The sequence below is a fragment of the Rhamphochromis sp. 'chilingali' genome (genome assembly GCF_963969265.1).
Source record: "Rhamphochromis sp. 'chilingali' genome assembly, chromosome: 10".
Classification (NCBI taxonomy): Eukaryota; Metazoa; Chordata; class Actinopteri; order Cichliformes; family Cichlidae; genus Rhamphochromis; species Rhamphochromis sp. 'chilingali'.
In genome coordinates this window covers 8,748,934-8,773,779 of record NC_137937.1, presented here as the reverse complement: position 1 = coordinate 8,773,779, position 24,846 = coordinate 8,748,934, and the positions used below count along the sequence as shown (strand labels likewise).

Sequence of the window (24,846 nt, the reverse complement as noted above, 5' to 3'; positions counted from 1 at the left end):
AGCTAGCAAAGAAGCCTGAGGAGAGAAGAGCTGAGGAGAATGCGGACCCCAGTAGTCCAGGAGCCAGACCCTTAACTTCATCAGGTAACAAACATTACCTGTTCATATTTCTACAGTAGGATTGTGATGATCGCTTTAAAATCTCTTGTGCTGATTTTTATCTTTGTTTTGTGCTGTTGGCTTTGCGCTCAGACCTAAGTTCAAAGAGAAAGATTACTGGTGTTCTCATTTGGATAGGGATTTATCCTGGTGTGTAACATCAGGTTTATATTGTTTAATGGCAATTATGAGATATTAATTATTAATAATTGACATATGAAATTATCTTGTGGGCCAGATATAATTGTGTTGGCACCCGTGTATTAGTGGATTGCATAGACACAGATGTTATTTATTATTAGTTTTAAGTGATGATAACATGTTAGAATTTCACACACCAAACGTCTTGGCTGTGCTGATAATACATTTAACCACACAAGTCATATGTGTGATTCCATTAAGAATGTTGTGCTTTTCCTTGGAGGGACACTTTTTGTAATTCTGTTTGCAGACGTTTCAGTCAGTCATCGCTGGGGTCCTTTAACCAAGGTCTGCCTCAGCCCATGTTTTCTTCCAAAAACATGAAACTACAATCTGTGTCTGGCTGAAACTGATGAAAGCTTGAGCATAGATTTGGCATTCCAGAAAATATTTGTATCGCTTATAGCATGTAGGCCATTGCTAATTGTTTACCATATAAGTAAGATGGTTCTCATGAACATGGCAGATGTTAAGAGGTTTAACAAATAATAAAATAGATGACAGAATAAAGGATTCCCTTGTTTGTCAGCACTGTGGTTTGGAAAGAAAAAAAAAGTCCAAGATATGGTAAACTACAGCCTCTTTGACTACTTTAAATCACACCAACCTTTGTCCAGGTCCAAGAATAAAGATGTGGAGCATGAATTAACATACTGAGAATGAGCTAAATATGTCTACTTGTAATGTTTATTTGTCACATTTGTGGAGCAAAGGGAAACAGTCTGATCAAATAATTTCTTCTATATAACAGGTATCGAATCGGGTATCGATAAGCTGGAGGAGGTGGCTGGGGAGAGGGAGGTCTGGGCCTTAAACTGTCCCCTTAGTGTTTATTCTGATTAATTATGAATCATATTGCAACAACAAGTTAAATTAATCACATTGTGAAAAATTGCAAAGACTTTCACCTCCACATTCTGTCATCATTGGTGATGACATCAACCTTAGCCATAGCTAAGTTCCTATGTTGTGTAGAGAGGGAAAAAAAATAAAAATCTATATCGTAATTCTCTAAAAGTTGATTCTGTTCATCTGGACGTAGCGTTTTGTGGGAGAAACGTTTCGTCACTCATCCAAGTGACTTCTTCAGTCTCAGCTGACTGCAGGTTTCCCCAACCTTATAAACAGTACATTTGCATAATGACTGAAACCAGCGCACTGAAGGAACAATGGGCTGGGAGGTCAGTTCCTCAATCGTAATTATGCAAATTCTCATGACCATTGATCAACAACCACTGACCAAAACCCACTGATCAAAACCCACTGATCAATGGCCATGAGTACCATTCACAGAGTGTTGGGGAATGGCTGCAATCACAGCATTGTAAGATGGCGAAAGATGTACTCTTAGGCCCCCTCCTCGATTCAGAGATGGTCTTTCCCTTTTCACGTAAATGGCCTCCTTGACTCCGTGCTCAAACCAGCGTTCCTCCCTGTGCAGGATGTGTACATCCTCATCATTGATAGAGTGTCCACAATGGGCTTCCTCACTGGGTCAGCCCATTGTTCCAGCCCAGTGAAGGAACTATAATATAGGCATAACATGAACTGTTCAAGAACTTGCCCGACAGAGGCTCATGTAGGAACACATATGTCTGAAGCAGTTGGATGGGACGTGAGCCAGTCTTTAACCTGTCTAGTAGAAAGACCATATGATTTTGGACTATGCTAATGTATGAATGGCTCAAATTTTCTGTTATATCCAGTGCCAGCAAGCTGGAGTTGTGTGATGTTTTGTCATCGTCCTGTGAGAACGGGGGTATTTCTACCACTGCGAACACAACTGCTGTGTGCCACAAGTAAGAACAGACAACTGTGGAAGTCACCCCAGCATGATTCTCTCGAAGTTGTAGTTTTAAAACAGCTAATGTTGTTTGTGATTTGGTATGTGATGATCATAGCATTGTTTCCATTAAAAAAAAGTTTAGTAGTCATTGTCGTACAAATCCAAAACTGCTCTTCTTTTGCTCCATGTCTGTTCACTACACCATTACATTCTGTCCTGTCTCAGGCCTTCCCAGCATGTACCACTGATTGCATGTTTCTGAGAGATTGGTGATTTGAATCTGTTTTTGTTCAACACGGTCCCCTGGCTCTGAGGCATTGTCAGGCAGTGTGTGCCAGCAGTCCTGGTGCCATTTTGTCTGCATCTCTGTATGCAGATTGATACCCGGGGCATTTATCAGCTGCAGGTCCACTGCACTGAGTCCCATGCCAAGTCAGGTGGAAACCTGTGACTGGCAACAAACAGGGTGAGGGAGCGTTTTAGAGGCAGTGTTAAAATTAACCAGCATAATGAGGAAATAAGTGACTTATTGGCGTCGCAGTCATTTCCTTCATTAAGGTTGATATTTATGAGCATCCATCATGGGTGGAGCGGCCAACACTGCGGCTCCAGGTTTATGGAGCGTGGATTGTCACCTTGTTCCAATTATCTGCTACCTTTGAATGTGTTAATGTTTAAACATTAAGAGAAAAGGATACGGCACATCATTAGCCGCTGTGCAGTGTGGAAAAAAAAGGAAGAAAAGAAAGAAAAAAATCAAAGAAGAATCATGGCTGGGCTCTCCAGTGTCGTACTATTTTTATTCATCATAGCAGCAATTAGCTGATTAGAGCACGGCTGCTCAGTGGCAAGGGAGGTGGTGGAGGAGGGTTACATGCCTTAACCATTACATGTGTTATCACAGTACTTAAATGATGCCATCACAGTACTTAAATGATGCCGGGCCACTGTTTCTCAATCAGTTTCAGTTTTATTGTGTGTCCATATAAATGTGTAAAATTAATAAAAGCTTGTGTCTTTATTTCTGGGCAGCATTTTTCTACATTCATCATCAATAATTAACAGTCAAAGAAGAGATTTGTAATAAAAATAACTTTCCATAACAGTGGTTACTGATGATGCCTGTCTAATGAATGCAAGATTTAGAATTCATATTAGTAATTGTACAGACTAACAAAAAAATCAAACCTTTTTGAAATCTTAAAATGAGAAATACATTGACAAAATCTGGAATTCTTTCAAGACTCATTAAAAATAGATGTGGTTAGCTTGTAACCCATGTAGACACCATTTACAGAAAAACAAAATCAGTGATTCTCTGTCTAACTACTCTACTGAAGGAATGATCAGCACTCTCCTAAGATAATTTCCCCATTCTGTCTTTTGATGTATGACTTGCTGTGCAACACATCATACAAAAATGTGTTGCATGTGTCCAACTTGCGTCAGATTCAATGAATGTGAAGGCCATGGCAGTGTGGTTCTCAGCATTTTTGGCTTGTAACCCCTAAAATGAGTTTTCTCTCATGTGGACAGATTATTGTTGGCTTTATAAGTCAGCTGAAATCGGACTTGTACAACTAGTCATAGATTTCTTTTTTTTTTTTTTGTGAGTATTTAAGAAGCTTTTGATACAATTTTGAGTCAATCCAATTATGGAGCCACTACATCCACGTAGGGGGGAGCTTGGGATGAATATAGGGTCTGACAAAAGTTTGGACTTTGGGATTTATTTATTTCGTCTTTTAAAATCTAACAGTTTACCTAAAAATGAAAAGGATAATTACCACCAAAGTGTTATAATAACTTGCTCCATGATAGAAAAAGAAGATGTCTGTGGATGACTGATATCCCTCTGAGAGAAGAACTTAATCTCAAATTGGTGCTCTGACTGAGCTTTTCAAACATCAGGGGTTCGTTGCAGTATGGCTTTGTTCTGGTATAGTGTTTTTTCTTTGTTGTTTGGTCTATAAATTCATGTATGACAGGGATATGCAAATAATGTTTTAAAGTCAATGTATATAAAAGCAGTTTGGAAGAGAATTAAACATAAGAGAAGTTTCCATTTTCTATGAAATGTGCACTGGGTTGAGTTTCACTGCACAATTATGCTAAATTGATTTCCTACAGATGCATCATACAGTTTTTTCTTTGTCGTTCCACCAGTACATAGCCACAAGAAATAATCTAATCTCGATCTGAAAGTAGTCCTGCATGAATATTTTCATCCTGTCAGTTGGTGATTATGGGGAAAATTGCTTGTGTTGATTCTTTCATATTTTTCATTAGAAAGTCAGACCTGGCCATACACTTCCAAGTCATTTTAAGTCTATTTGCATGACTATAAAGAAAAATATGCTATGAAAGCATCACCCCTTGATGCTTTAAGTTTGGCATCTTTGGCCATCACTATTAATTACTTATGTATTTATTTTAAACTGGACATGACAAAAGTATATTTCCAGTTACAAGGTTATTAATATATTCTTGAGTAGGTTTAGGAAAGGAAAGTGGTTTGACTTGAATTGGATGCTTTAACCCCGTGAGGTCTAGGTTATCACTATTGAAAACCCCAGCCTTAGGTCCTAACTATGTTCTGAAGATAAGCAAAGAAACATTCTGGGGGGGGAAATGTAGTTTTTGATGTATGTCTGTTAGAATAAACACTGTCTCTGTCTCCTGTTTTTAAGAAATGACTTTTATATTCCCATAACATATATTTGTTAGCTCCATCGGCTATCACCAAAGATGACTAAGGCTACGTCCACACATATCCGGGTATTTTTGAAAACGCAGATTTTTCTATGCGTTTGCACATTTGCGGCGTTTTCGGTCACTGAAAACTGAGATTTTTTAAAACTCCTGCCAGGGTGTTGATTTTCGAAAACTCAATTTTTGCATTTACGTGTGGACGAGGAAAATGGAGAAAACGCAGCGTCAAAGGTGTGCGCCTTTTTTGACGTCACACTGTGCACTTGTTTCAGTGAAATGGATTTCTACAATGGTCGACTTAGACTAGGGTGACCATATTTTGATTTCCAAAAAAGAGGACACTTGGCCCATTCATGAAGAGCATGAAGAATAATACTGTTTGCTTAAAGAAATGTTTAACACATTTAAACAATGGCTTCTCTGTGCGGTTAATGAATGGTGAAACAAAAATGTCATATAAGCTTTTACAAGTCAACAAGGGCAAAAAATTACTAGGACCGTACAAGGGAAATTTATTTTGCAGTTTATCTGAAAAGCTCCACTTGCACTTTGACGTCTTTTAAAAATCATCAGGCACACTGCTGCGCGCTGTCTGTCCGATCTGTGAGCGCAGAAGAAGCGCTCACAAAGCATCAGCTCGGGGATGACATCACACATATGTAGGGATGGGTATCGTTTAGGTTTTATCCGATACCAGTAACAAACCGGTACATTTGAAACAGTGCCGGTGCTTAAAGAATGGAGAACACAAAATTGGTCCAAAAACCTCTCATGTTCAGCTGTTTTTTTGTAAAAAGATAACAATGTTAGCCTTTTCTGCAGCTATAGGGCATATATGGTATCACTCTTGGCTGGAAGCAGTGCTTAAACAATGGAAAAAACACAAACCTTGTCTAAAAACCTCTCATGTTTAGCTGTTTTCCAATTTTTCTTTGGTCATTTTAGCCTTTTTGGCCAGGGTGAAGGGAGTATCTGCCATCAAACAAGAAGACAGCCGCATGTAACTACGACGGTGTTTGCTAGTTCACCTTACATGCATTAATGTAATAACGTGGTTAGCCTACTCAACGTAAATTACACACAAACAACATTAAGCTACTCACGCAGAGAAGAACGGCTGCTGCTGCCATCATCGTCCGTCATCATTTCTGCTACACTGGCAGAGCTAGGGGCCAGGACTCTCCTCTTTGGGTTTTTGGGAGATGTTGCTAACTCCAGGTCCGATAACAGGCAACCCACCCGCAGTAGATGTGCACGTTGTGAGGTCTCGCAGCAAGCTATCAAATACAGCGCATTTCTCAGCTTTCAAAAAAACGCTATGCGTCACCAGGTGTTTCATCGGATTTGAGGTGTTACCTCCTTTGCACAGTATCACCTTAAAGCACTTGTTGCAGGCTGCTGAGTTTGCATCTTTTGCTGTGAAGTACAGCCAGACTTTTGACCGCTTCGCCTTGGGCATTTTTAATCTGTAGCTCTGCTCTAAAAGAACGTACGTACCTGGACCCGCCTACTATCCTCGGAAATGTAAAATGATTGGCTAGAATCTACAGGGAGTGCAGAATTATAAGGCAAGTTGTATTTTTGAGGAATAATTTTATTATTGAACAACAACCATGTTCTCAATGAACCCAAAAAACTCATTAATATCAAAGCTGAATGTTTTTGGAAGTAGTTTTTAGTTTGCTTTTAGTTTTAGCTATTTTAGGGGGATATCTGTGTGTGCAGGTGACTATTACTGTGCATAACTATTAGGCAACTTAACAAAAAACAAATATATACCCATTTCAATCATTTATTTTTACCAGTGAAACCAATATAACATCTCCACATTCACAAATATACACTTCTGACATTCAAAAACAAATCAGCGACCAATATAGCCACCTTTCTTTGCAAGGACACTCAAAAGCCTGCCATCCATGGATTCTGTCAGTGTTTTGATCTGTTCACCATCAACATTGCGTGCAGCAGCAACCACAGCCTCCCAGACACTGTTCAGAGAGGTGTACTGTTTTCCCTCCTTGTAAATCTCACATTTGATGATGGACCACAGGTTCTCAATGGGGTTCAGATCAGGTGAACAAGGTGGCCATGTCATTAGTTTTTCTTCTTTTATACCCTTTCTTGCCAGCCACGCTGTGGAGTACTTGGACGCGTGTGATGGAGCATTGTCCTGCATGAAAATCATGTTTTTCTTGAAGGATGCAGACTTCTTCCTGTACCACTGCTTGAAGAAGGTGTCTTCCAGAAACTGGCATTAGGACTGGGAGTTGAGCTTGACTCCATCCTCAACCTGAAAAGGCCCCACAAGCTCATCTTTGATGATACCAGCCCAAACCAGTACTCCACCTCCACCTTGCTGGCGTCTGAGTCGGACTGGAGCTCTCTGCCCTTTACCAATCCCGCCACGGGCCCATCCATCTGGCCCATCAAGACTCACTCTCATGTCATCAGTCCATAAAACCTTAGAAAAACCAGTCTTGAGATATTTCTTGGCCCAGTCTTGACGTTTCAGCTTGTGTGTCTTGTTCAGTGGTGGTCGTCTTTCAGCCTTTCTTACCTTGGCCATGTCTCTGAGTATTGCACACCTTGTGCTTTTGGGCACTCCAGTGATGTTGCAGCTCTGAAATATGGCCAAACTGGTGGCAAGTGGCATCTTGGCAGCTGCACGCTTGACTTTTCTCAGTTCATGGGCAGTTATTTTGCGCCTTGGTTTTTCCACACGCTTCTTGCGACCCTGTTGACTATTTTGAATGAAACGCTTGATTGTTCGATGATCACGCTTCAGAAGCTTCTCAATTTTGAGACTGCTGCATCCCTCTGCAAGATATCTCACTATTTTTGACTTTTCTGAGCCTGTCAAGTCCTTCTTCTGACCCATTTTGCCAAAGGAAAGGACGTTGCCTAATAATTATGCACACCTGATATAGGGTGTTGGTCATTAGACCACACCCCTTCTCATTACAGAGATGCACATCACCTAATATGCTTAATTGGTAGTAGGCTTTCGAGCCTATACAGCTTGGAGTAAGACAACATGCATGAAGAGGATGATGTGGACAAAATACTCATTTGCCTAATAATTCTGCACTCCCTGTAAAGTGTATGCCATCTCAGGGGGCGGGGGAAGCACCGAAATAAAGCACCGAAATGTGCGCTGCTTTTCGGTCTGGTTACTACCGTTTATGTCAAACCGGTACCCATCCCTACACATATGCACTGCACTGGTCACTCCACTTTATTGTCATTGATATTTATATTTAAAAAGTGCAATACTGTAATTTTCTGCTGCTCATTCCTGTGCAATATCCCATCTGCCCTCCCGTCATATTTCTTTTCAAGATTTTCTTATTTAATCACTAGTGTACATATATTTATATTTATAGATACATATATATTTAGTCATCTTTTCTCTTTTTACCACGTCTCTCTAATATTTTGCTCTTTACTATTTTTTTTATTATTTTATTATATTTTCTTCTACTGTACCATGCTGCTGAGTGACTGCTGCTCGTCAAACACATTTCATTGCAATGTTGACTCTGTGCTAACTTGCATATGACAAATAAAACTTAAAACTTAAAACTATGGTTCCTCTGTAGGCCTATAGAAAAACCCAGACATTTTCATCAATCTTGGACACCGCGGACAGAACGTGAAAAGTGGACATGTCCAGTTGGTCACCCTAACTTAGACAAAATACTGTTACTGTTAGTTTCACTCTCTGTAGTTTTTAAATGCTTACATATACACGCACACAGTTATTGTCCCTTCACACAAGACTCCTTTCTGCTTCTATGCGCCATCTTTGTTTACTCTTTCCCACCTATGCTTCTAGACTTCTGATTGGCCAACATTCCTACACGGTTAGGAATATATCGCCACCTGTTTCTTTGGCATGTTCCTAGCAGCATTTTCCTTCGTTTTTGCGTTGACGTGTGGACAGGATTTTAAAAAAAAGGAAAATCTCAGTTTTCAAAAATACCCATGTACGTGTAGACGTAGCCTAAGATGAAATATCACAGGGTTAAATGTTACACATTGAGTTATATATCAAGACATCATATGATTAAATAAGTCTTTTCTATCGATTTTCATTAGTAATTGCGTTTGGCTAAACTGTAGGAAAATATTACAATTAATTCAAAAATATAAAACTTGTTCACAGTTATTTCTTTTCAGTCATGTACTCTTTTGAATTTAAGCATGACCTATTTTAAGGACTGTTATCACACTGGGGATTCACGTAATAAAATGTCAGTACGGTTTGATTTACACTGCAAAAATGAGCTCAGAAGCAAAATACAAAAAAAAGATCCTGAATATTCCTGTGGCATCTCACTTTAACACTGCAAAACACAGCGATACTCCATTACAATATATTAATATACTGGCATTATAGTCTGTTCTCTGTCCCAGGACATTAAATACTTGTGTTCTGTCAAAGCTGCTTGTGATACCCTCTGGCTTTAGTGCAATGATGCACTGGGTCTAGCAGTGGAAGACAGGCCACACTCTTAACTCTTCTCAAATCAGTGCTCGTGCAGGACCCTGTGGCATCGTGGTTTTTTTGTAACTGTATTGTGACAAAATGGAAGTATTTGACCATGATGGGATATTTTTTATGTAAGTTTTCTTATGAGTTATTTTTACTATTTCATTTTTTCACTTTCTTTTTTGATGTCATTCTTTGTAGTTTACTATTAGTTGAACACCTGTGTAAGATTGAGCTTGTCTGTATATTTGGGTCAGGTGTTTCTCATCTTCCTTTTGAGAATGCCTGATAGAGTATGTATGAGGTTCATGTCAGGCATATTGGCTGGCTGATTAAGCACAATAATATCATGGTCAGAAAAGCATTTGGTTCAGTTTTTGCAAAATCCTGTTGGAAAAGCAAAGTCGCATCTCCATAAAGCATGTCAACAGATGGAAACATGAAATGCTCCTGGTAGATGGCTGCATTGACTTTTGGCCTGATAACATACATTGGATCAGCCAACACCAGCAGATGGCATGGGAATCATTACAGACTGCACACTGGACTTCAAACACCTTGGATTATGTGCTTCTCCATTCATTCTCCAGACTTGTAGTCACTAATTTCCAAATAAAGAGGACTTTGGAATACTGAGCCACAGTCCATTTCTTTTCTGGTTCTTTTCATTTTCTCTTCAAGTCAGGTTTACGTTAGTATACTGTGGCACTTTGCAAACAGCCAGCCTTTTTAGTAAAGGCCTTCTCTGTCTCACCCTCATTGTGGAAGGTGTCAGTGATCATCATCTGAACAACTGTAAAGTCAGCAGTCTTTCCCATGGCTGTGTGTACTGAACTAGACTGAAATATACATGGTATTTATACTGTTTGAATAGCAATAATTCAATATTACAGTAATTTGAGATATTGAGTTTGTGAGTTCCATTAAAGGGCAAAATTTGATTTTTTTTTTCTGATTTTTCTAATTAAATTTTTCTAATTTTTTAGATGGACCTGAAAACAACTATTTTTTCAAAAACCACCCTCCACCTTAACCATGCTAAAAATGATCCTACGTAGTTATGAAAATGTTTAAAGCTAGCTTTATACAGAATTAAAACTTTACATGAAAATTAAAAAAAAAGGCAAATTAAGAAGTTATTGAAAACACTCTAAAAGTGAATGTTACAGTTAAACAAATCAGAAAAGATGTATGTGTAAATGTTATGCCCATAGTTCTGTATTATTTCCCAGCTTTTACAGCGCTAAATACATCTGAGGGCCATGAATGAATATGGATTAACACATCACATAAATGTGCCAGCTGATCAGTGATTGGATCTGAAATCATCATGTCCCTTGTTTCTGTAATTATTTTAAGGTGTGTTGAGGATATAACGGTGATATGATTACTTACAGGAAGTACATGTCGTAGCATTGTGATAGAGACATACTATACTGAGAAATGTCAGCAAACTGTATAATTTCCAGTCATTCACCTCCCTGTCTGTTTGTTTTATGTGTGGCTCTTCTATACACCCGCATCCATTCATTTACCCATTTAACAAGGACAACATTGATTGAGAGAAGTGGTGAGAGTGCAGATTCGATTTCAAGGGACAGGATTGGATTTGATAGCGGGGGCATAATAGCTCTCATTGGCTTTTATGGCACTGAATAGCTTAGCTGGAGCTGTCTTGATTCGACTGAGGTGTAATTCTGAGAAGGATCCCGGGGATGGCAGGAGCACAAACATCCTGTTCCCCATTGTCCCAGCCCACAGAACTCACTGTGCTTTACCCAGAAGAGATGGCCAAATGACAAAATGTGAGTCTAGAACCTTTCTTTGAAGGAAAAAAAAAATACATATGAAGTGTAAGAGTCCACGATTCTAATAGTGCGCTTAGATCAATGAACTGTCAACCATCAAAACGAAAAAAACAGAGTAACCTGCCGTGAATTGTCGTTAAACAAAGGGGCATGCTGGCGCCAGCACAAAGGCTGTTTTTGTGTCGACTAAAATCCAGGCCTTGTGGCTGAGATAAGATGTATTCAGACTCCACAGCCACAATTTGGGTAATCAGTCTCCTCCTAATTCCTCTCCACTTGTTCCGCTCTGATTTCATTCATCTGCAAATTGCTCTGAGAAGAAGAGTTTTGCTCGGATGGGGGATGAATTGTGCTCTGAGTGTACTCTGCTTTTCTACAATATGTTAGCTTCTGATGAATGCCGATGTCAAAACACTGTCCACTGAGCAATCGTTTTAAATCTGAAAGTAGTTGCTGTTATCATCTTGTTTGTAAAATAAAATGTACTTTTCACTGCTAAATTGCGTATCCACCTGATACCAGAACAATGATGTCTTTGTTTCCATCAGACTACCTGTTCTGCTCTTATTTTTTCCCCTTAAAGAAACAACTAGGATGGTGAAGTAACCAGGGTTTTGTGTTATAGGTGGTGCCACAGGTGATTCTCAACCAGATGCTGTACCTTCGGTACAGGGCACCCTGCCCCACTTCATCCAGGAGCCGGAGGATGCCTACATTGTCAAAAGTAACCCTATCAAGCTGCGCTGTCGAGCTGTGCCTGCCTTACAGATCTTCTTCAAATGCAATGGGGAGTGGGTTCATCAGAACGAGCACTTCTCTCACGAGTACAAGGACCTCAACACTGGTAAGACAAAGCTTTTTATACTTCCACACATGATGATGATAATAATAATAATAATAATAATAATAATAATAATAATAATGATGATATACACTTCCACATAAAGCTCTTGGTTTTAATGTTTAAAAAGTAACATAAACTTGTAAATTAATTAAATTAAGCAAATGATGCTATCTATCGAGTTTGTGTACTACTGAGCTTTTGAAAACTGTTCAGTAACACCAGCATTTACTGATATTTATTGTTAATAACTGTTATTTACTATATTCAACTACTCTTTGGTGTTATCAGAAGACAAGAAATTTAAACTTTTTGCTAAAGGGATTCGCATTTTACATGGTGACAGTCTGTGTGTTGAAACAGTTTTTAAGCTTACATAACAACAGTATTAATATTGTTAATTATAAAGTTAAAATAAATCAGTTTTATTTGAATACCTGTTTTTCACAAAGGAAATTCAGCAAACATGAAAACAAAATTTGACAAAGAAAACTTGTTTTATGTCTCCCTCAGAAACATTATGGATAAACTAGATGATGTGTTCAAGTCAGATGATTGCATACGTAAACAGTTCTCCATTTTAAAGGTCTCTGCAGAGATCTGTAGCATCTGTCAAAGCAAACACTGGTGTTCCAGTTTAGTAGTTTTTTTTCCCCACGGTCTAAAATTTCTTTCATTTATTTAGTTCGAATCATCAAAATGATTAAAGAATGTAGAAACAAAAGAAATCTAACATAATTTAAACTAAAACCTTGCCTTGCCTTGACTAAACTCTAGATAAACATATTTTGACTATTTCAGAAAAATGAGTAAAGCTCAACTACAACCATGATTATGTAAACTAAATTACAAAGTTACTATGGATATTTCAGCTAAATATATGTCAACTAAAATGATGCTGAAGGAAAGTTTACTTGAATTTTGCTGACACTGAGGAAAGTGCCATTGACCTACTCACTGGTAACCCTGACCTCAAGCAATCATATTATCTCATATTAATATTTATTCATTTGTTCTCCCATATCCTGGCATCAGAGACCATGTTAAATAATCATTCTAACAAAGATCAAAACCATCTTTTAAAAAATCAGTTTTGCCATATTTTCAGACCTTCTCGCCAAACCAACTCCTCTATCTGGTAATGTGGGGAACCACAATGTTCTCAAGTCCACTGAGGCATTATAATCTCTGCAGTGTCTCCCAGAAACACCTAGAATTCATCCATGAGGCATCCTGGTTACTTGCCTGAACCAACTTAACTGGCTAAAACCATAAACCCATTTCAATTACGGTAAGAAGGTTCTTGGTTTGCATCCCAACTGGGGCGTTCTGGTGGACTTGGCAGTCATGACAGTCATGAAAATGACTTCAGGTCCTGACCACAGCAGCTTAGGCAGACCATCAAGAGAAATATCAGTGTGGCCTCAGATGATTTAAGGCAACAAAAGCAGAACAGCCTCAGTAATCATAGCTGGGCCAAGCAATATGTGAAGTGCTTATTTTAAGCTCCTTGCATTACTAGATGGAGGTTTATATACTGTACCACATCAGCCTGATTTCAGCTACTTTCACATGAGCCGTCACTCACAGCAATGAAGAAGACCCATTTTTAAATGCTTTTTCTGGTATGATTGCACACTCTGAAATAGTGTTACAGCAGCAGTTCCCCTTGACTGCAGCTAAATTGAAAATTAATAGTTAAATTGCATGTTTGATGCACATTTGATTATTAAATTACATTTTTGATTCATTTTTAATTTAGGAAGTACTTCCTTTGAGCCCATTGAGTAGATGCTGGTTCACCGTGTTGTACTGCAGTTCCCTTGGGTGGAGAAATTTTAGAAGGAAACAGTCAAATAGCTTTAATTTGGAATGAACACAGAAATATGTGAAGATACTGAAACATTTACCTTCAAATTTTGATTCATAAACCCAACTTTGGGCAAACTCTAACCATGATGGATGTAAACCATGTGAGTCAAATTTCAAAGAAAACCCAGTTATATTCCATCTGGTGCAAAGAAGTTTAAGGTGCCATCTTCATACAAAAGAAACTTTTCTGCAACACAAGTAGAAAAATCCTTTCCATCAACTAACTGTGTCTGTTCTAACTTAGAATTTTTTCTTGTTGTTTATAATAGTTCACATTTTACATGAAAAAAACTCACTGAGGAAAAGGAACTTTCAACAAACTAAAATTATTTAACTATGCGGTGTCCAGTGTGTGGCATCCAGACAACAAGAGCTGACTTAAATAAATACATACAGTTTTACAAAATCAATTTTTAATTCACCAGAAATGAGATTCTTTTGGTGAACTATAGAGAATTTTTGCTAGAAACAAAGTCAGAAGCAGTGTGATCTCACTGAAGCAGCAACAACAAAATCACTCTTAGGGAGAATGGTTGGGTAGATTGACTGATGGGCCAACAAAGCGTTTCATTTAGACAAGAATGTTTGTTTGCTGCGAGTTTCCTACCAAGCAGAAGAAAGGCTGCCAAATTTCTTCCACATTGTTTTAACACCTTTAGAACGAGTGAATGCCAGCTCAACAGCACTGACTTCCAACAGGAGGTTATAAAATGACTTATAAAAAACGGCATCACATCAACTTTGTGTAGTAGATTTGTGATTTCAGTAGTTCTTTTTTTCTCTGCCTATATATGGATGGTTTCCTTTATTAAGACAATGTTCCTTCCCTAGTAACTACTCTCCCTAGAAAGAGTTTGCCTCTCTCTGTGCTCTTTTTTCAGCAAGTCAAACCTAATAAATGGTTAGACTTTCTAATAAATGGCTTTTCCATTTTGTACAATAGTGCCCCTCTTTGCAGACATAAAATATCACTGTTTTATACAGTAGGCACCAGAGCCAGTAACCTGTAAATCCTACATGTAAGCTACACATTAGCTAAGGTTTTTTTTCAATTGAACTGTAGAAGACGTGTTTTCCTCCACTTTCCTCCACAATTGTAGTCTCAGGTGTTGGCATAGGTTAATTTTTACAGTCTTTGTATAACTGTATCACTGAAGCATATGACTGCCTATCTTGGGTTTTATTCTATACCAGATGATGAAGAGTACACGCTGATAAAAGAATACTTGATTCGCAAAATCAAAGCATGCGCTTACATAACACCAAGATTCTACATAGACTCTACCATGCTGAATGTTCATACTTGATGTATATTATAAACTCTTACCATCCACTTGGTTGCTTTCAAACCATTTGGAGGTAGGATTATAGTTAGGTTAGGTTTTAGCCACATGCCACACTAGCAGAGTTTCAGCAACTAGATGACGTCCCTTTGAAATCAAATCTGTTAGGCGCAGTTTAGTTTTACAGCTCTTCTGTAAGCTTTCAATTGGGGTATGCAAAATAGATGAAAATTACACATAAAAGGCTAAAAGTGAAGGTGACCTGGTGAATTTTAAGAGGTAAGTCTCTACTGACTAAACTGATTTTTTTCATTTGTTATTTTTAATCTTTCTCTTGCAAGTCCTCTGCACTTTATGCAAGTGCAGTTTTAAATTAGTTGAGTACCCCTTGGGTAACACTTTTCCCTCTGCATGTATCTCTGGAGAGCATCTGCTTTATTGTCTTGTTCCTCTTATTAAGCTTAATAACTGGTATTCTTTGAAAATGTAAGAATTTTCAGAAGCATCAGTACACCCAGTTCAGTTCTAAATACCCCGACTAAGAGTTTAATCATTCCTAAAAGCCTAAATTGCACTTTCTCATTGCAGTCGTTTTTATTATTCACTGTGTTTAGTTTACTGCTTATATGTTCAAAAATTAAACTGATTAGTTAAGTCATTTTATTTAGTAAAGTAAGTAAAGTAAAATTTTATTTATATAGCACCTTTCAAGATAAAATCACAAAGTGCTTTACAGAGGCCATGACCAAGGCTAGTCACTCAGAAACTATGCTGGCCCTCAGGCTACACCAGCTGGGAACCTTAAAATAATGTGTGAATACTGTTTAAACAATGTGTGCCACCAATACATGTCCAAATGATATAAGTGTCGGGCGAGGTTGTGATTTGAAGTGTGATGGAAGCAGTGGCGTGCCATACCAATTAAGTCCCATTAGCTTTTGTCAAGCGGAAGCGTGTTGATTAGAAGACCTGACTGAGGCCTCCTGAAAGGATTTCTGGCAAACAACAAAAGCCAATGTGACACCTCGGCTGGAATGCTCTGTGATTACAGGCTGCAAGAAAGCCGTCTTTCTTGTATTCATGAAGGTCTCTCCACAGAAAGAGCCTTTAATTGCTTCTGGAAGTTCATTATAGTGTGATTGCTGTGCTGTGAAATTGTTGTGAGCTTGATAATGGCAAAATGAAATTTGGAACTTCAAATTGTTTGTTGTTTTGTGTACAGTGGAAAAGTACAAGGGAAAGTTCACTTGGTGGTATTTGGCCCAGCTCAGTTCATATTCCACATCAACATCCAGCATCCAGCAGGAGGGAAGCTAATCAGTGGATTTGACAGATAAGAGTGAGACGCTATACCAAAAGCTTTTGCTGTTGCCTCGAGGCTACAGCATACAGCTGCTATGTTAACAAAAGGTTGAAGTAAAAATCTCAAATTCTTGCTTCCGGAATTAAAAGGTTGTGGAACCTTTACAAATAACATATAACACCTTTCCCCTAACAACTAAAAAGCTGAATTCATAAGCAGTAATCCCTTGCTGAGATCAATACACTCAGGGGTCCTGCTGCTACACTTTTCATTCTTAGTCTGGTATTAAGGCCAGTTTTTGTCAGCTATTTGTTCTATATTGCTGTATAAATAAGAATACAAAGTAGAATGGCTAACTTTGTGTCTGCTCTCTAGTTGTTCAACATATCAAAGGTAACCATATTATTGTGACTGTAGAATCAAGTGGTAATTTCCACATTAAATAAAAAAAAGACCACGAGAGTGTCTACTTCCACAGGTTCCCACATTAAAATACCTCGGTGGGTGAATTTTAATTTTTTTTGTTTTTACTGGTAGGTGCTAACATGGGGAGCTATAGTTAACAGTTGTCTGCTTTGCATATCAAAGTACAGGATTCTTGTTTGTGGCAGAATAAAATTAACTGACAAATAATATGACTTTCTGTGTGGTATAGACTGTCCAAGAATATGTGTTGAGTGAGTGAAATTTTACTATTTATGTTGATTTATTTTATTTAATCTTTCACTTAGCACTAATAACCACGTATGCGAATCTGTGCTTTACAAACATATACAGTAGTTCATGGTTCTAGCTTGCTAACCAAGCATTCTACAATCTCATCCAAATATGGTCACGTGGTTCCAAAAAAAGTAATATATACTAATGACTAAGGCTTCAAAAACCATTGGGATAATCATGCCGTGATCATGATAATCTTAGAAATGTTTTGAGTCTTATAAAGATATGAATTAACAAGGGCTAGATTAGTACAAAGAATTCACATTTAAGCAGTGGCATTTCATCAGATTAAACAAAGCAAGCAGTGCTTTCATTTGTTAAATTATGAATTAACTATAATTAACTACATTTTTGGAAAGCTGTGTACAATTTTACAAGCCACACTGAGGCCCCATTACACGTACAACTGTTGATCAAGAAACCCTTAAATAGAAGATGTCTGACAAAGTGAAGTAGAATAAAATGATCTGAAAAAGAAACACATTAAACCACAATCTAAAGAAACTGAAGAAGAGATGAGAAACAAAATCTATTAGTCTGGAAAAGATTACAAAGCCATTTGTAAGGTTTTCAGACTCCACTCTACAAATGGAGAAAACATGGCTGTGTCCCAATTCAGGGTCTGCACGCTTGAAGTACGTGCACTACGCATACTACGTACGGTGCGTACTATAAGTACGAGAAGTGCGGAAGTGAGAGGCTTGTGAAATGGGACGGTATACGCTTCGTCGCGCTGTTCAGGTTGCCTAGCAACCATGATGCTAACCGCGAGACACGTTACATACAGCATTGTTTGACAGAAATGAAGGAGAAAAATGTTTTGTTGGTCATTCATTTTTGTCATGACATCACATTGATTAGTTGAGTATCTGAGGCTGAGACCACAGGACTGTAAAACATGATAGTTGGGCTTCATTTCTGTGCTGAACAGTCATTTAAGATTAGTTAGTAAATAACAATTAGTTAATGTTGTTCATGAGACTAAAATCATCTCACTGTGGTAACATAAATATAATATGGCCAATATTATAGTATTGCCAGATAGATATATATATATATATATATATATATATATATATATATATATATATATATATAACACAACAAACACCCAGCACGCCCCTGCGGGCGGTTTATCCTTCAAGCTCGGGTCCTCTACCAGAGGCCTGGGAGCTTGAGGGTCCTGCGCAGTATCTTAGCTGTTCCCAGGACTGCGCTCTTCTGGACAGAGATCTCCGATGTTATTCCCGGGATCTGCTGGAGCCACTCGCCTAGCTTGGGAGTCACCGCACCTAGTGCTCCGATTACCACGGGGACCACCGTTACCTTCACCCTCCACATCCTCTCGAGCTCTTCTCTGAGCCCTTGGTATTTCTCCAGCTTCTCGTGTTCCTTCTTCCTGATATTGCTGTCATTCGGAACCGCTACATCGATCACTACGGCCGTCTTCTTCTGTTTGTCTACCACCACTATGTCCGGTTGGTTAGCCACCACCATTTTGTCCGTCTGTATCTGGAAGTCCCACAGGATCTTAGCTCGGTCATTCTCCACCACCCTTGGGGGCATCTCCCATTTTGACCTCGGGACTTCCAGGTTATACTCGGCACAGATGTTCCTGTACACTATGCCGGCCACTTGGTTATGGCGTTCCATGTATGCCTTGCCTGCTAGCATCTTGCACCCTGCTGTTATGTGCTGGATTGTCTCTGGGGCATCTTTACACAGCCTGCACCTGGGGTCTTGCCTGGTGTGATAGACCCCAGCCTCTATGGATCTTGTACTGTTGAAAGACAGCACAGAGGCACTAATCATGGCAGCACAAGAACAAGCTCTGAGATATATATATATATATATATATATATATATATATATATATATATATATATATATATACATATATACATATATACATATACATATATACATATATACATATACATATACCGTATTTCCCGGACTACAAAGCGCACCTGAATATTAGCCGCACAAGCTAAAATCAGGGGAAAATCCTGTTTTGTACATACATTAGCCGCACCTGACCAAAAGCCGCAGGTGTTTCAATGTTGACTTATCATATGTAAGAGAATATGCACAAAGGGAATTGTCAGGAAAGAGATGGCTGTTTGGAGACACATCACTTTTATTAATATTTTGAAAAACAAGTTATGGGTACATATTTGCATAACTTTTTAGGTATATGTACAAGTAGCGGTAATTACAAGTACGAAACATGTACTGTGCTTCATAAATGAGTAACAAATGTAGTACATAACAATAACCTACAGCACACCAGAAAAATAGATTCGGCCTACCTTTTAGGCTCAGGTGCAGTGACACGGCTTTAACAAGAAGAAAAGTCAGTCATTCACCACCATCTTCCCGCGCACTAAAACCACCAAAGTCCTCTTCTCCAGTGTCGGATACGAACAGGCTCAGGGTGGCTACGTCATCCACTCTCAGCTTCTCTCCTTCGTTGTCACTTTCAAAACCAAAGAAATCCTTGTTGTCAGTGTCAGAGTCAAACACCCTCAGAAGGGCCGTGGCGGTGTCTTCCTCTCCATCATGCAGCAGTCCAGCCCTTCGAAATCCGTTGGTGATCATGGATGTTTTCACACTTTTCCACGCTGTCAGATTCCACCGGTGGAGTTGAGCATAACTTGCTTTTCATCCACGACTCCCGCTGAACGTGTAGCGTTAATTTGAAGTTTGTTTTTCACGCTATTTGTCCGGCACTATGTTGCCTGGCGGATGGACACGTGACCAACATACCACTCTTGAACCCTGTGTGTCCGATCACATGCCCTTCCGCCAGGCAACGTAGTGCCGTACAACAGCGGAACAAACAAAACAAATCATCTTACAATATGACAAAAATCATGGACAATCCATAGAAAAGCCGCACCTGACTAAAAGCCGCAGGGTTCAAAGCTTGTGCAAAAAGTAGCGGCTTATAGCCCGACAATTACGGTATATATATATATATATATATATATATATATATATATATATATATATATATATATATATATATATATATATATATATATATATATATATATACATATATATATATATATATATATATATATATATATATATATATGTATATATATATATGTATATATATATATATATATATAGATATATATATATATATATAGATATATATATATATACATATATATATATATATATATATATATATCTATATATATATATATATGTATATATATATATATATATATATATATATATATATATATATATATATACATATATATATATATACATATATATATATATATATCATCATTTAATATGCTTTTGATTGAAATTGAATATTACTTAAACTCTCTTAAATTAACTTCCAATAAAAAAGGTTTATCATTGATTGAAGTTCATTCAGAAATGTTTAAGGAATGAGCTGTCACAACTTTCAAGTACAAAGTTGTCATGGAGTCTGTCACATCCCCCCCCCCCTTTTTTTTTCTTTTTTATCCTTTATTTATTTATCCTTCTTATTTCATTGTACTGTATATTGTTACTCTTATTTGCCTGTACAAACTGAACTGGAATGACTGACTGTTCGCTTTATAAGTTCAATAAAGTTTGGGAAAAAAAACCCTCTTCAGCCGCTCCCTTCTGCCATATTTTGCGGCAAAATTATCCACACCCACCGCCGCGCTATGAATTGTGGGATATATGGGACCACGAAGCGTGCACCGGACCACGCTTGATATTTGGGGAAATCGACGGCGCATTTGGAGTATGCATTTGAAGTACACTTCGAATTGGGACAGCCGTCGTCGCGTGGCGGTGACGTAATCACACTTGAAATGCGTACTTCAAGCGTGCAGACCCTGAATTGGGACACAGCCCATGGAACAGAACTTTCCCAAAATGGCTCCAAGAACAAAAGGTTACAAAAGGACTTAGATGTTGCTCTGGTCACAGCCTCTTTAGTGTGTTGAGTTATGAACACTGACCTTATCGGTGGGTAAAAAGGTTTGCATCCCAATACATAAAACGAACAACATTTCATGAAAAGAACAGTCAAACATGGTGGTGGTAGTGAGATGGTCTGGGGCTGACTTCATTTGATTACATGCAATACCTACAAGTCCAGTAACACATTACTCTGAGTTGCTTACACGAGGCCACTTATTAATATTCCTGTTTCCATGCTACAGAAGGCAGCGTGATTAATGGATGTGATACCTCCTCCACTACATTAGAGTTTCCCTCCAGTCCCCGGCCTAAACCTGATCATGTTGAGATGCTTCTGTCATAGCTTTGAGGCTATCTTTGTGCAAACACCGTAGTTAAACTGTGCTTGGAGTCACTCTTTTTGGACAAAGAGGGAAAGACAAGTACATTTGTAAATTAACTTTATTGTTCCACAAAACACACAGGAAGTTGGCAGCCTCAAATGTGTTATTCTAGACATTAGTGTTAACTCTTTAAAGTGTAAGCCAAATACAAAAATATGTATAGCTTTTGATTTGTTTTGCCAGTTAGAATGATGGTTTTTAGAGCACTTTGATTATAGTTAGGGTTAGGGTTTAATAGCATGTTAAATTAACATTGGTAACTGAGGGGGCCAAATAAAGCAAAAATAATGAACAGTATTAAAGAAAAATGCATACAATACATGCAGTTGCATGTACAAACGTACTTTATCTATTTGTAATTTTCCATTATGTTACACTTTACCTTGTCCCAATACAGAAGCAATTTCTGTCTCTTAGAACCTGCATATACTGGGCAGTTGCTATTGTTTTAATGACCTGAATTCATATTTGAAATTTAAATATCTATTAGGTTGTTTATTTACTCAACTACTCATCAAATGGGTTGTAGAGGGGCTGGAGCCACAACCTGCAATTCAAATCTCCAGTTAACCTAATATATCTTAATATGTCTCTTGGACTGTTGGATGGAGCCTGAGAGGCGGACCCATACACGCACAAGGAGAACATGGGCAAAGATGCAGACTGCGCACAAACTCCAGCGGTTTTCACTCTGTGGCCTTTCTAAAAAAATAGTATCCTCAATTAATGAAACAGGGATCCTGTAAGGCTTCATCTTTATGGAAAAAGCTACACCTAGTCTTCAAATGACACAGAGACACGTCTCTCTCTCTTTGTGGCAGCATCTCTGTTGTGTAAAGAGCAGAACAAGAAGATCTGTAATTAAGCAGTTTATAAGTGTTCACATGCTGAGAGAAGAACGACAAACACATGTTTTTAAAATATCCCTCATTAAAATCAGCATTTTTCCTTGACAGATGAGGGGCTGGGTTCTTTGGATTTAAATGTATATCATGTCTTTTCATTGTTCAATAATAATTGAGAAGGAAACATCTCTTTGTGATATTGTGACCTGAACTGACTCTACTAATACTACTACTACTAGTAGTAGTAATAATAATACTGCTACTAATAATAATCGTGAGATGATGTTGTCATGGACATTAAGATTTCTTTTTCAGAAGCTGTTTATTTTAGGTTGGACAAGGCAGACTGTAAATTAGAGATGGAGCTAATCCATCTGTCTTTGGTTTCCCAGCCCATCTCCAAGGAGTAGGTTTGTCAGTGCAAGTTATTTTTATTTTTTTCTTCTGAACCTCTACCAGTTATTAAGGTGTAGCAGTGGTGTCCCAAACAGCTGTGGGCATCATGCCCCTGGTCATAATGAAACATTTCTCTCATTATGTTTTGTGTGACATAATTTTAATGTCTTGCAGTAAAACTTCAAAAACATGGACCAGAATATGCAAAAACAATTCCTTTGTTCTTAATTTCCACTCTTCATCCACTGGACCCAAAAGATAAAATCGGGTGATAGAAATGTGTTTACAATCCAGCACCAGCATCATTAGTTAGATCAAGTGGGCAAACATTGTTATTGTGAATGGAATCCAAGCAAACACAACAAAACATGCATGTGTACTTTGGTTCCCGGTACATGGAGGTATTCTTGTTTGCTTCACAGCTTAAACACTGTGGCACAGTGGCTTATTGTAGGTAACAATACATGCAAACCTTGTTTTTATGAGAAAAAAAAAAGTGTTTCTGACATAAAAAGGGTATTGTTCAGATGCGGAGATGCTTTCTGTTTTAGTTGTCATACAAAAAATGTGCTTTTAGATGATTGACAGGCTTTTTTGACATAATGACCAGCTGCAATCCCCATAGCAGAGGGTTCAAAGCTCCCCTGTGGTCTTTGAACTGGAGTCAGAGAGGAGGGATTTTGATGAGAAGCAGGGACTACTTGATCTCGCTCTGGTTTTTGATGAAAGATGGCACACCCCTTCACTGATCAAAGAGATCTTTCAAAATTGTTTCTGTTGGTGTGATGAGTCCAAGACATATCACAGGTGCATATACCTTGTTCTGTCTTATAGGTTGGATGTTTTGTTCCAATCCTGTTGGTGTCCATTGTTTTTATTTTGTTAGAACGCCTCTCAGTTTAGTTTAGTTTTGTTCCTGTATTATTTTGCACATCTTCATTCTATAGATGAATAACTTATCTCAAGCTCTGACTTAGACCTTTATTCATTCACCCATAAAGCCCCCACTAATTTTACAGTACATGTATTTCTGTCATTTTCTAAATTGCACGGCACATCAATGAGGCAAAGGGTTTTTTTCTGTAGACATTCATTTAATGCCATTTAAATTTATTTAAATGTAATATTTAAAAAATAAAAATACTTGTTACAAAAATAAATACTCAGTGTCATATCATTCATCAACAGTATTATAAAATGCTACAAAAAACACTGTGCAAATAAAAACTGGAAATTAGAAAAGAAAAAAAAAGGAAAGAAGAAAAAACCTGCTGCAAACAAAATGATATTAAGTTAGAACTGAGGATATTTTTTAGAGAGTAATTAGTAATATTTAAAGATTACATTTCAAAAATAATTAAATAAATGATAAGGACATGTTAAAGTATTAAACAATGAAATAAGCCAAATCCGTGCATACAAGGGTTTCTCTTTATGACAGAGAATCTTGATATGCAGTATATTGCATGATTACGTATTGGCCTGCCTAATATGCCAGATGCACTGACATATTATTACCAAACGCTGTGTAGCCATGGTAACCACTGGCTGTGATTTGAACCTCAGACTCAAGTTTGAGGGGATAGAAGGGCGGAACTAACACCATGATGAAGCAAATTAAAGCTATCCATGTAATAGTATACTGAGTACATTCTGTCTGTTAAATTGAGTTACATTAAAGGGCATGACTGATACTGAAATTACACACTGATTACGGTTTTTAGCATTTTGAGCTGGATGTCAAACTCATTTTAGTTTACGGCCACATACAACCCAATTTGATACCAAGTGGGTTAGACAAGAAAACCACTGAGTAATAGCGTACAAAATGAAGGGATGAATGTATCAGTGAGTCAATGAATGCCTAAATTGCCCCCCCCCCCCCCCCTTTTTTTTTTTTAAATTATTAGCAAAACAAACAAAAACCCACCATGGAGTTGAGTTTTCTTAAGAAAAGTAAGTGCAGTCAGTCTACTGTTATCACAGTGGATTTACAAACACAATGCATTTTAGAACTAAGCAATATTACTTTCTGATTCTGTCTTTCTGATTCTAAAGACTTAACCTGATTCATAAATACTTTAAACTTTTTGTACATTTCCACTCCTACAGTGGTAATACCAGTGTCAGCAAACCATGAGTTGGTCGTGTGTA

The 24,846-nt window shown here is 37.9% G+C and overlaps 2 protein-coding genes across 2 annotated transcripts in view; one reads left to right on the top strand and one right to left on the bottom strand.

Moving 5' to 3' along the window:
* Positions 1-24,846, top strand: part of unc5db (unc-5 netrin receptor Db) — a 298,720-nt gene that overhangs the window by 100,232 nt on the left and 173,642 nt on the right. Inside the window, exon 2 of the mRNA XM_080894516.1 lies at positions 11,727-11,945. Within this exon, the coding sequence (XP_080750642.1) occupies positions 11,727-11,945 (219 nt within the window). The remainder of the gene's footprint in view (positions 1-11,726; positions 11,946-24,846) is intronic.
* Positions 18,260-19,793, bottom strand: LOC308404454 (uncharacterized protein). Its single transcript, XM_080894517.1, has 2 exons — positions 19,433-19,793; positions 18,260-18,900 (listed from the first exon to the last, which is right to left on the bottom strand). Exon 2 carries the CDS (start codon positions 18,792-18,794, stop codon positions 18,276-18,278), a length of 519 nt encoding a protein of 172 aa, XP_080750643.1. The 5' UTR covers positions 18,795-18,900; positions 19,433-19,793; the 3' UTR covers positions 18,260-18,275.

Bases quoted from the DNA above. Each gene is read 5' to 3' on its own strand.
- LOC308404454 (XM_080894517.1), bottom strand. From the start codon at position 18,794: ATGCTAGCAGGCAAGGCATACATGGAACGCCATAACCAAGTGGCCGGC.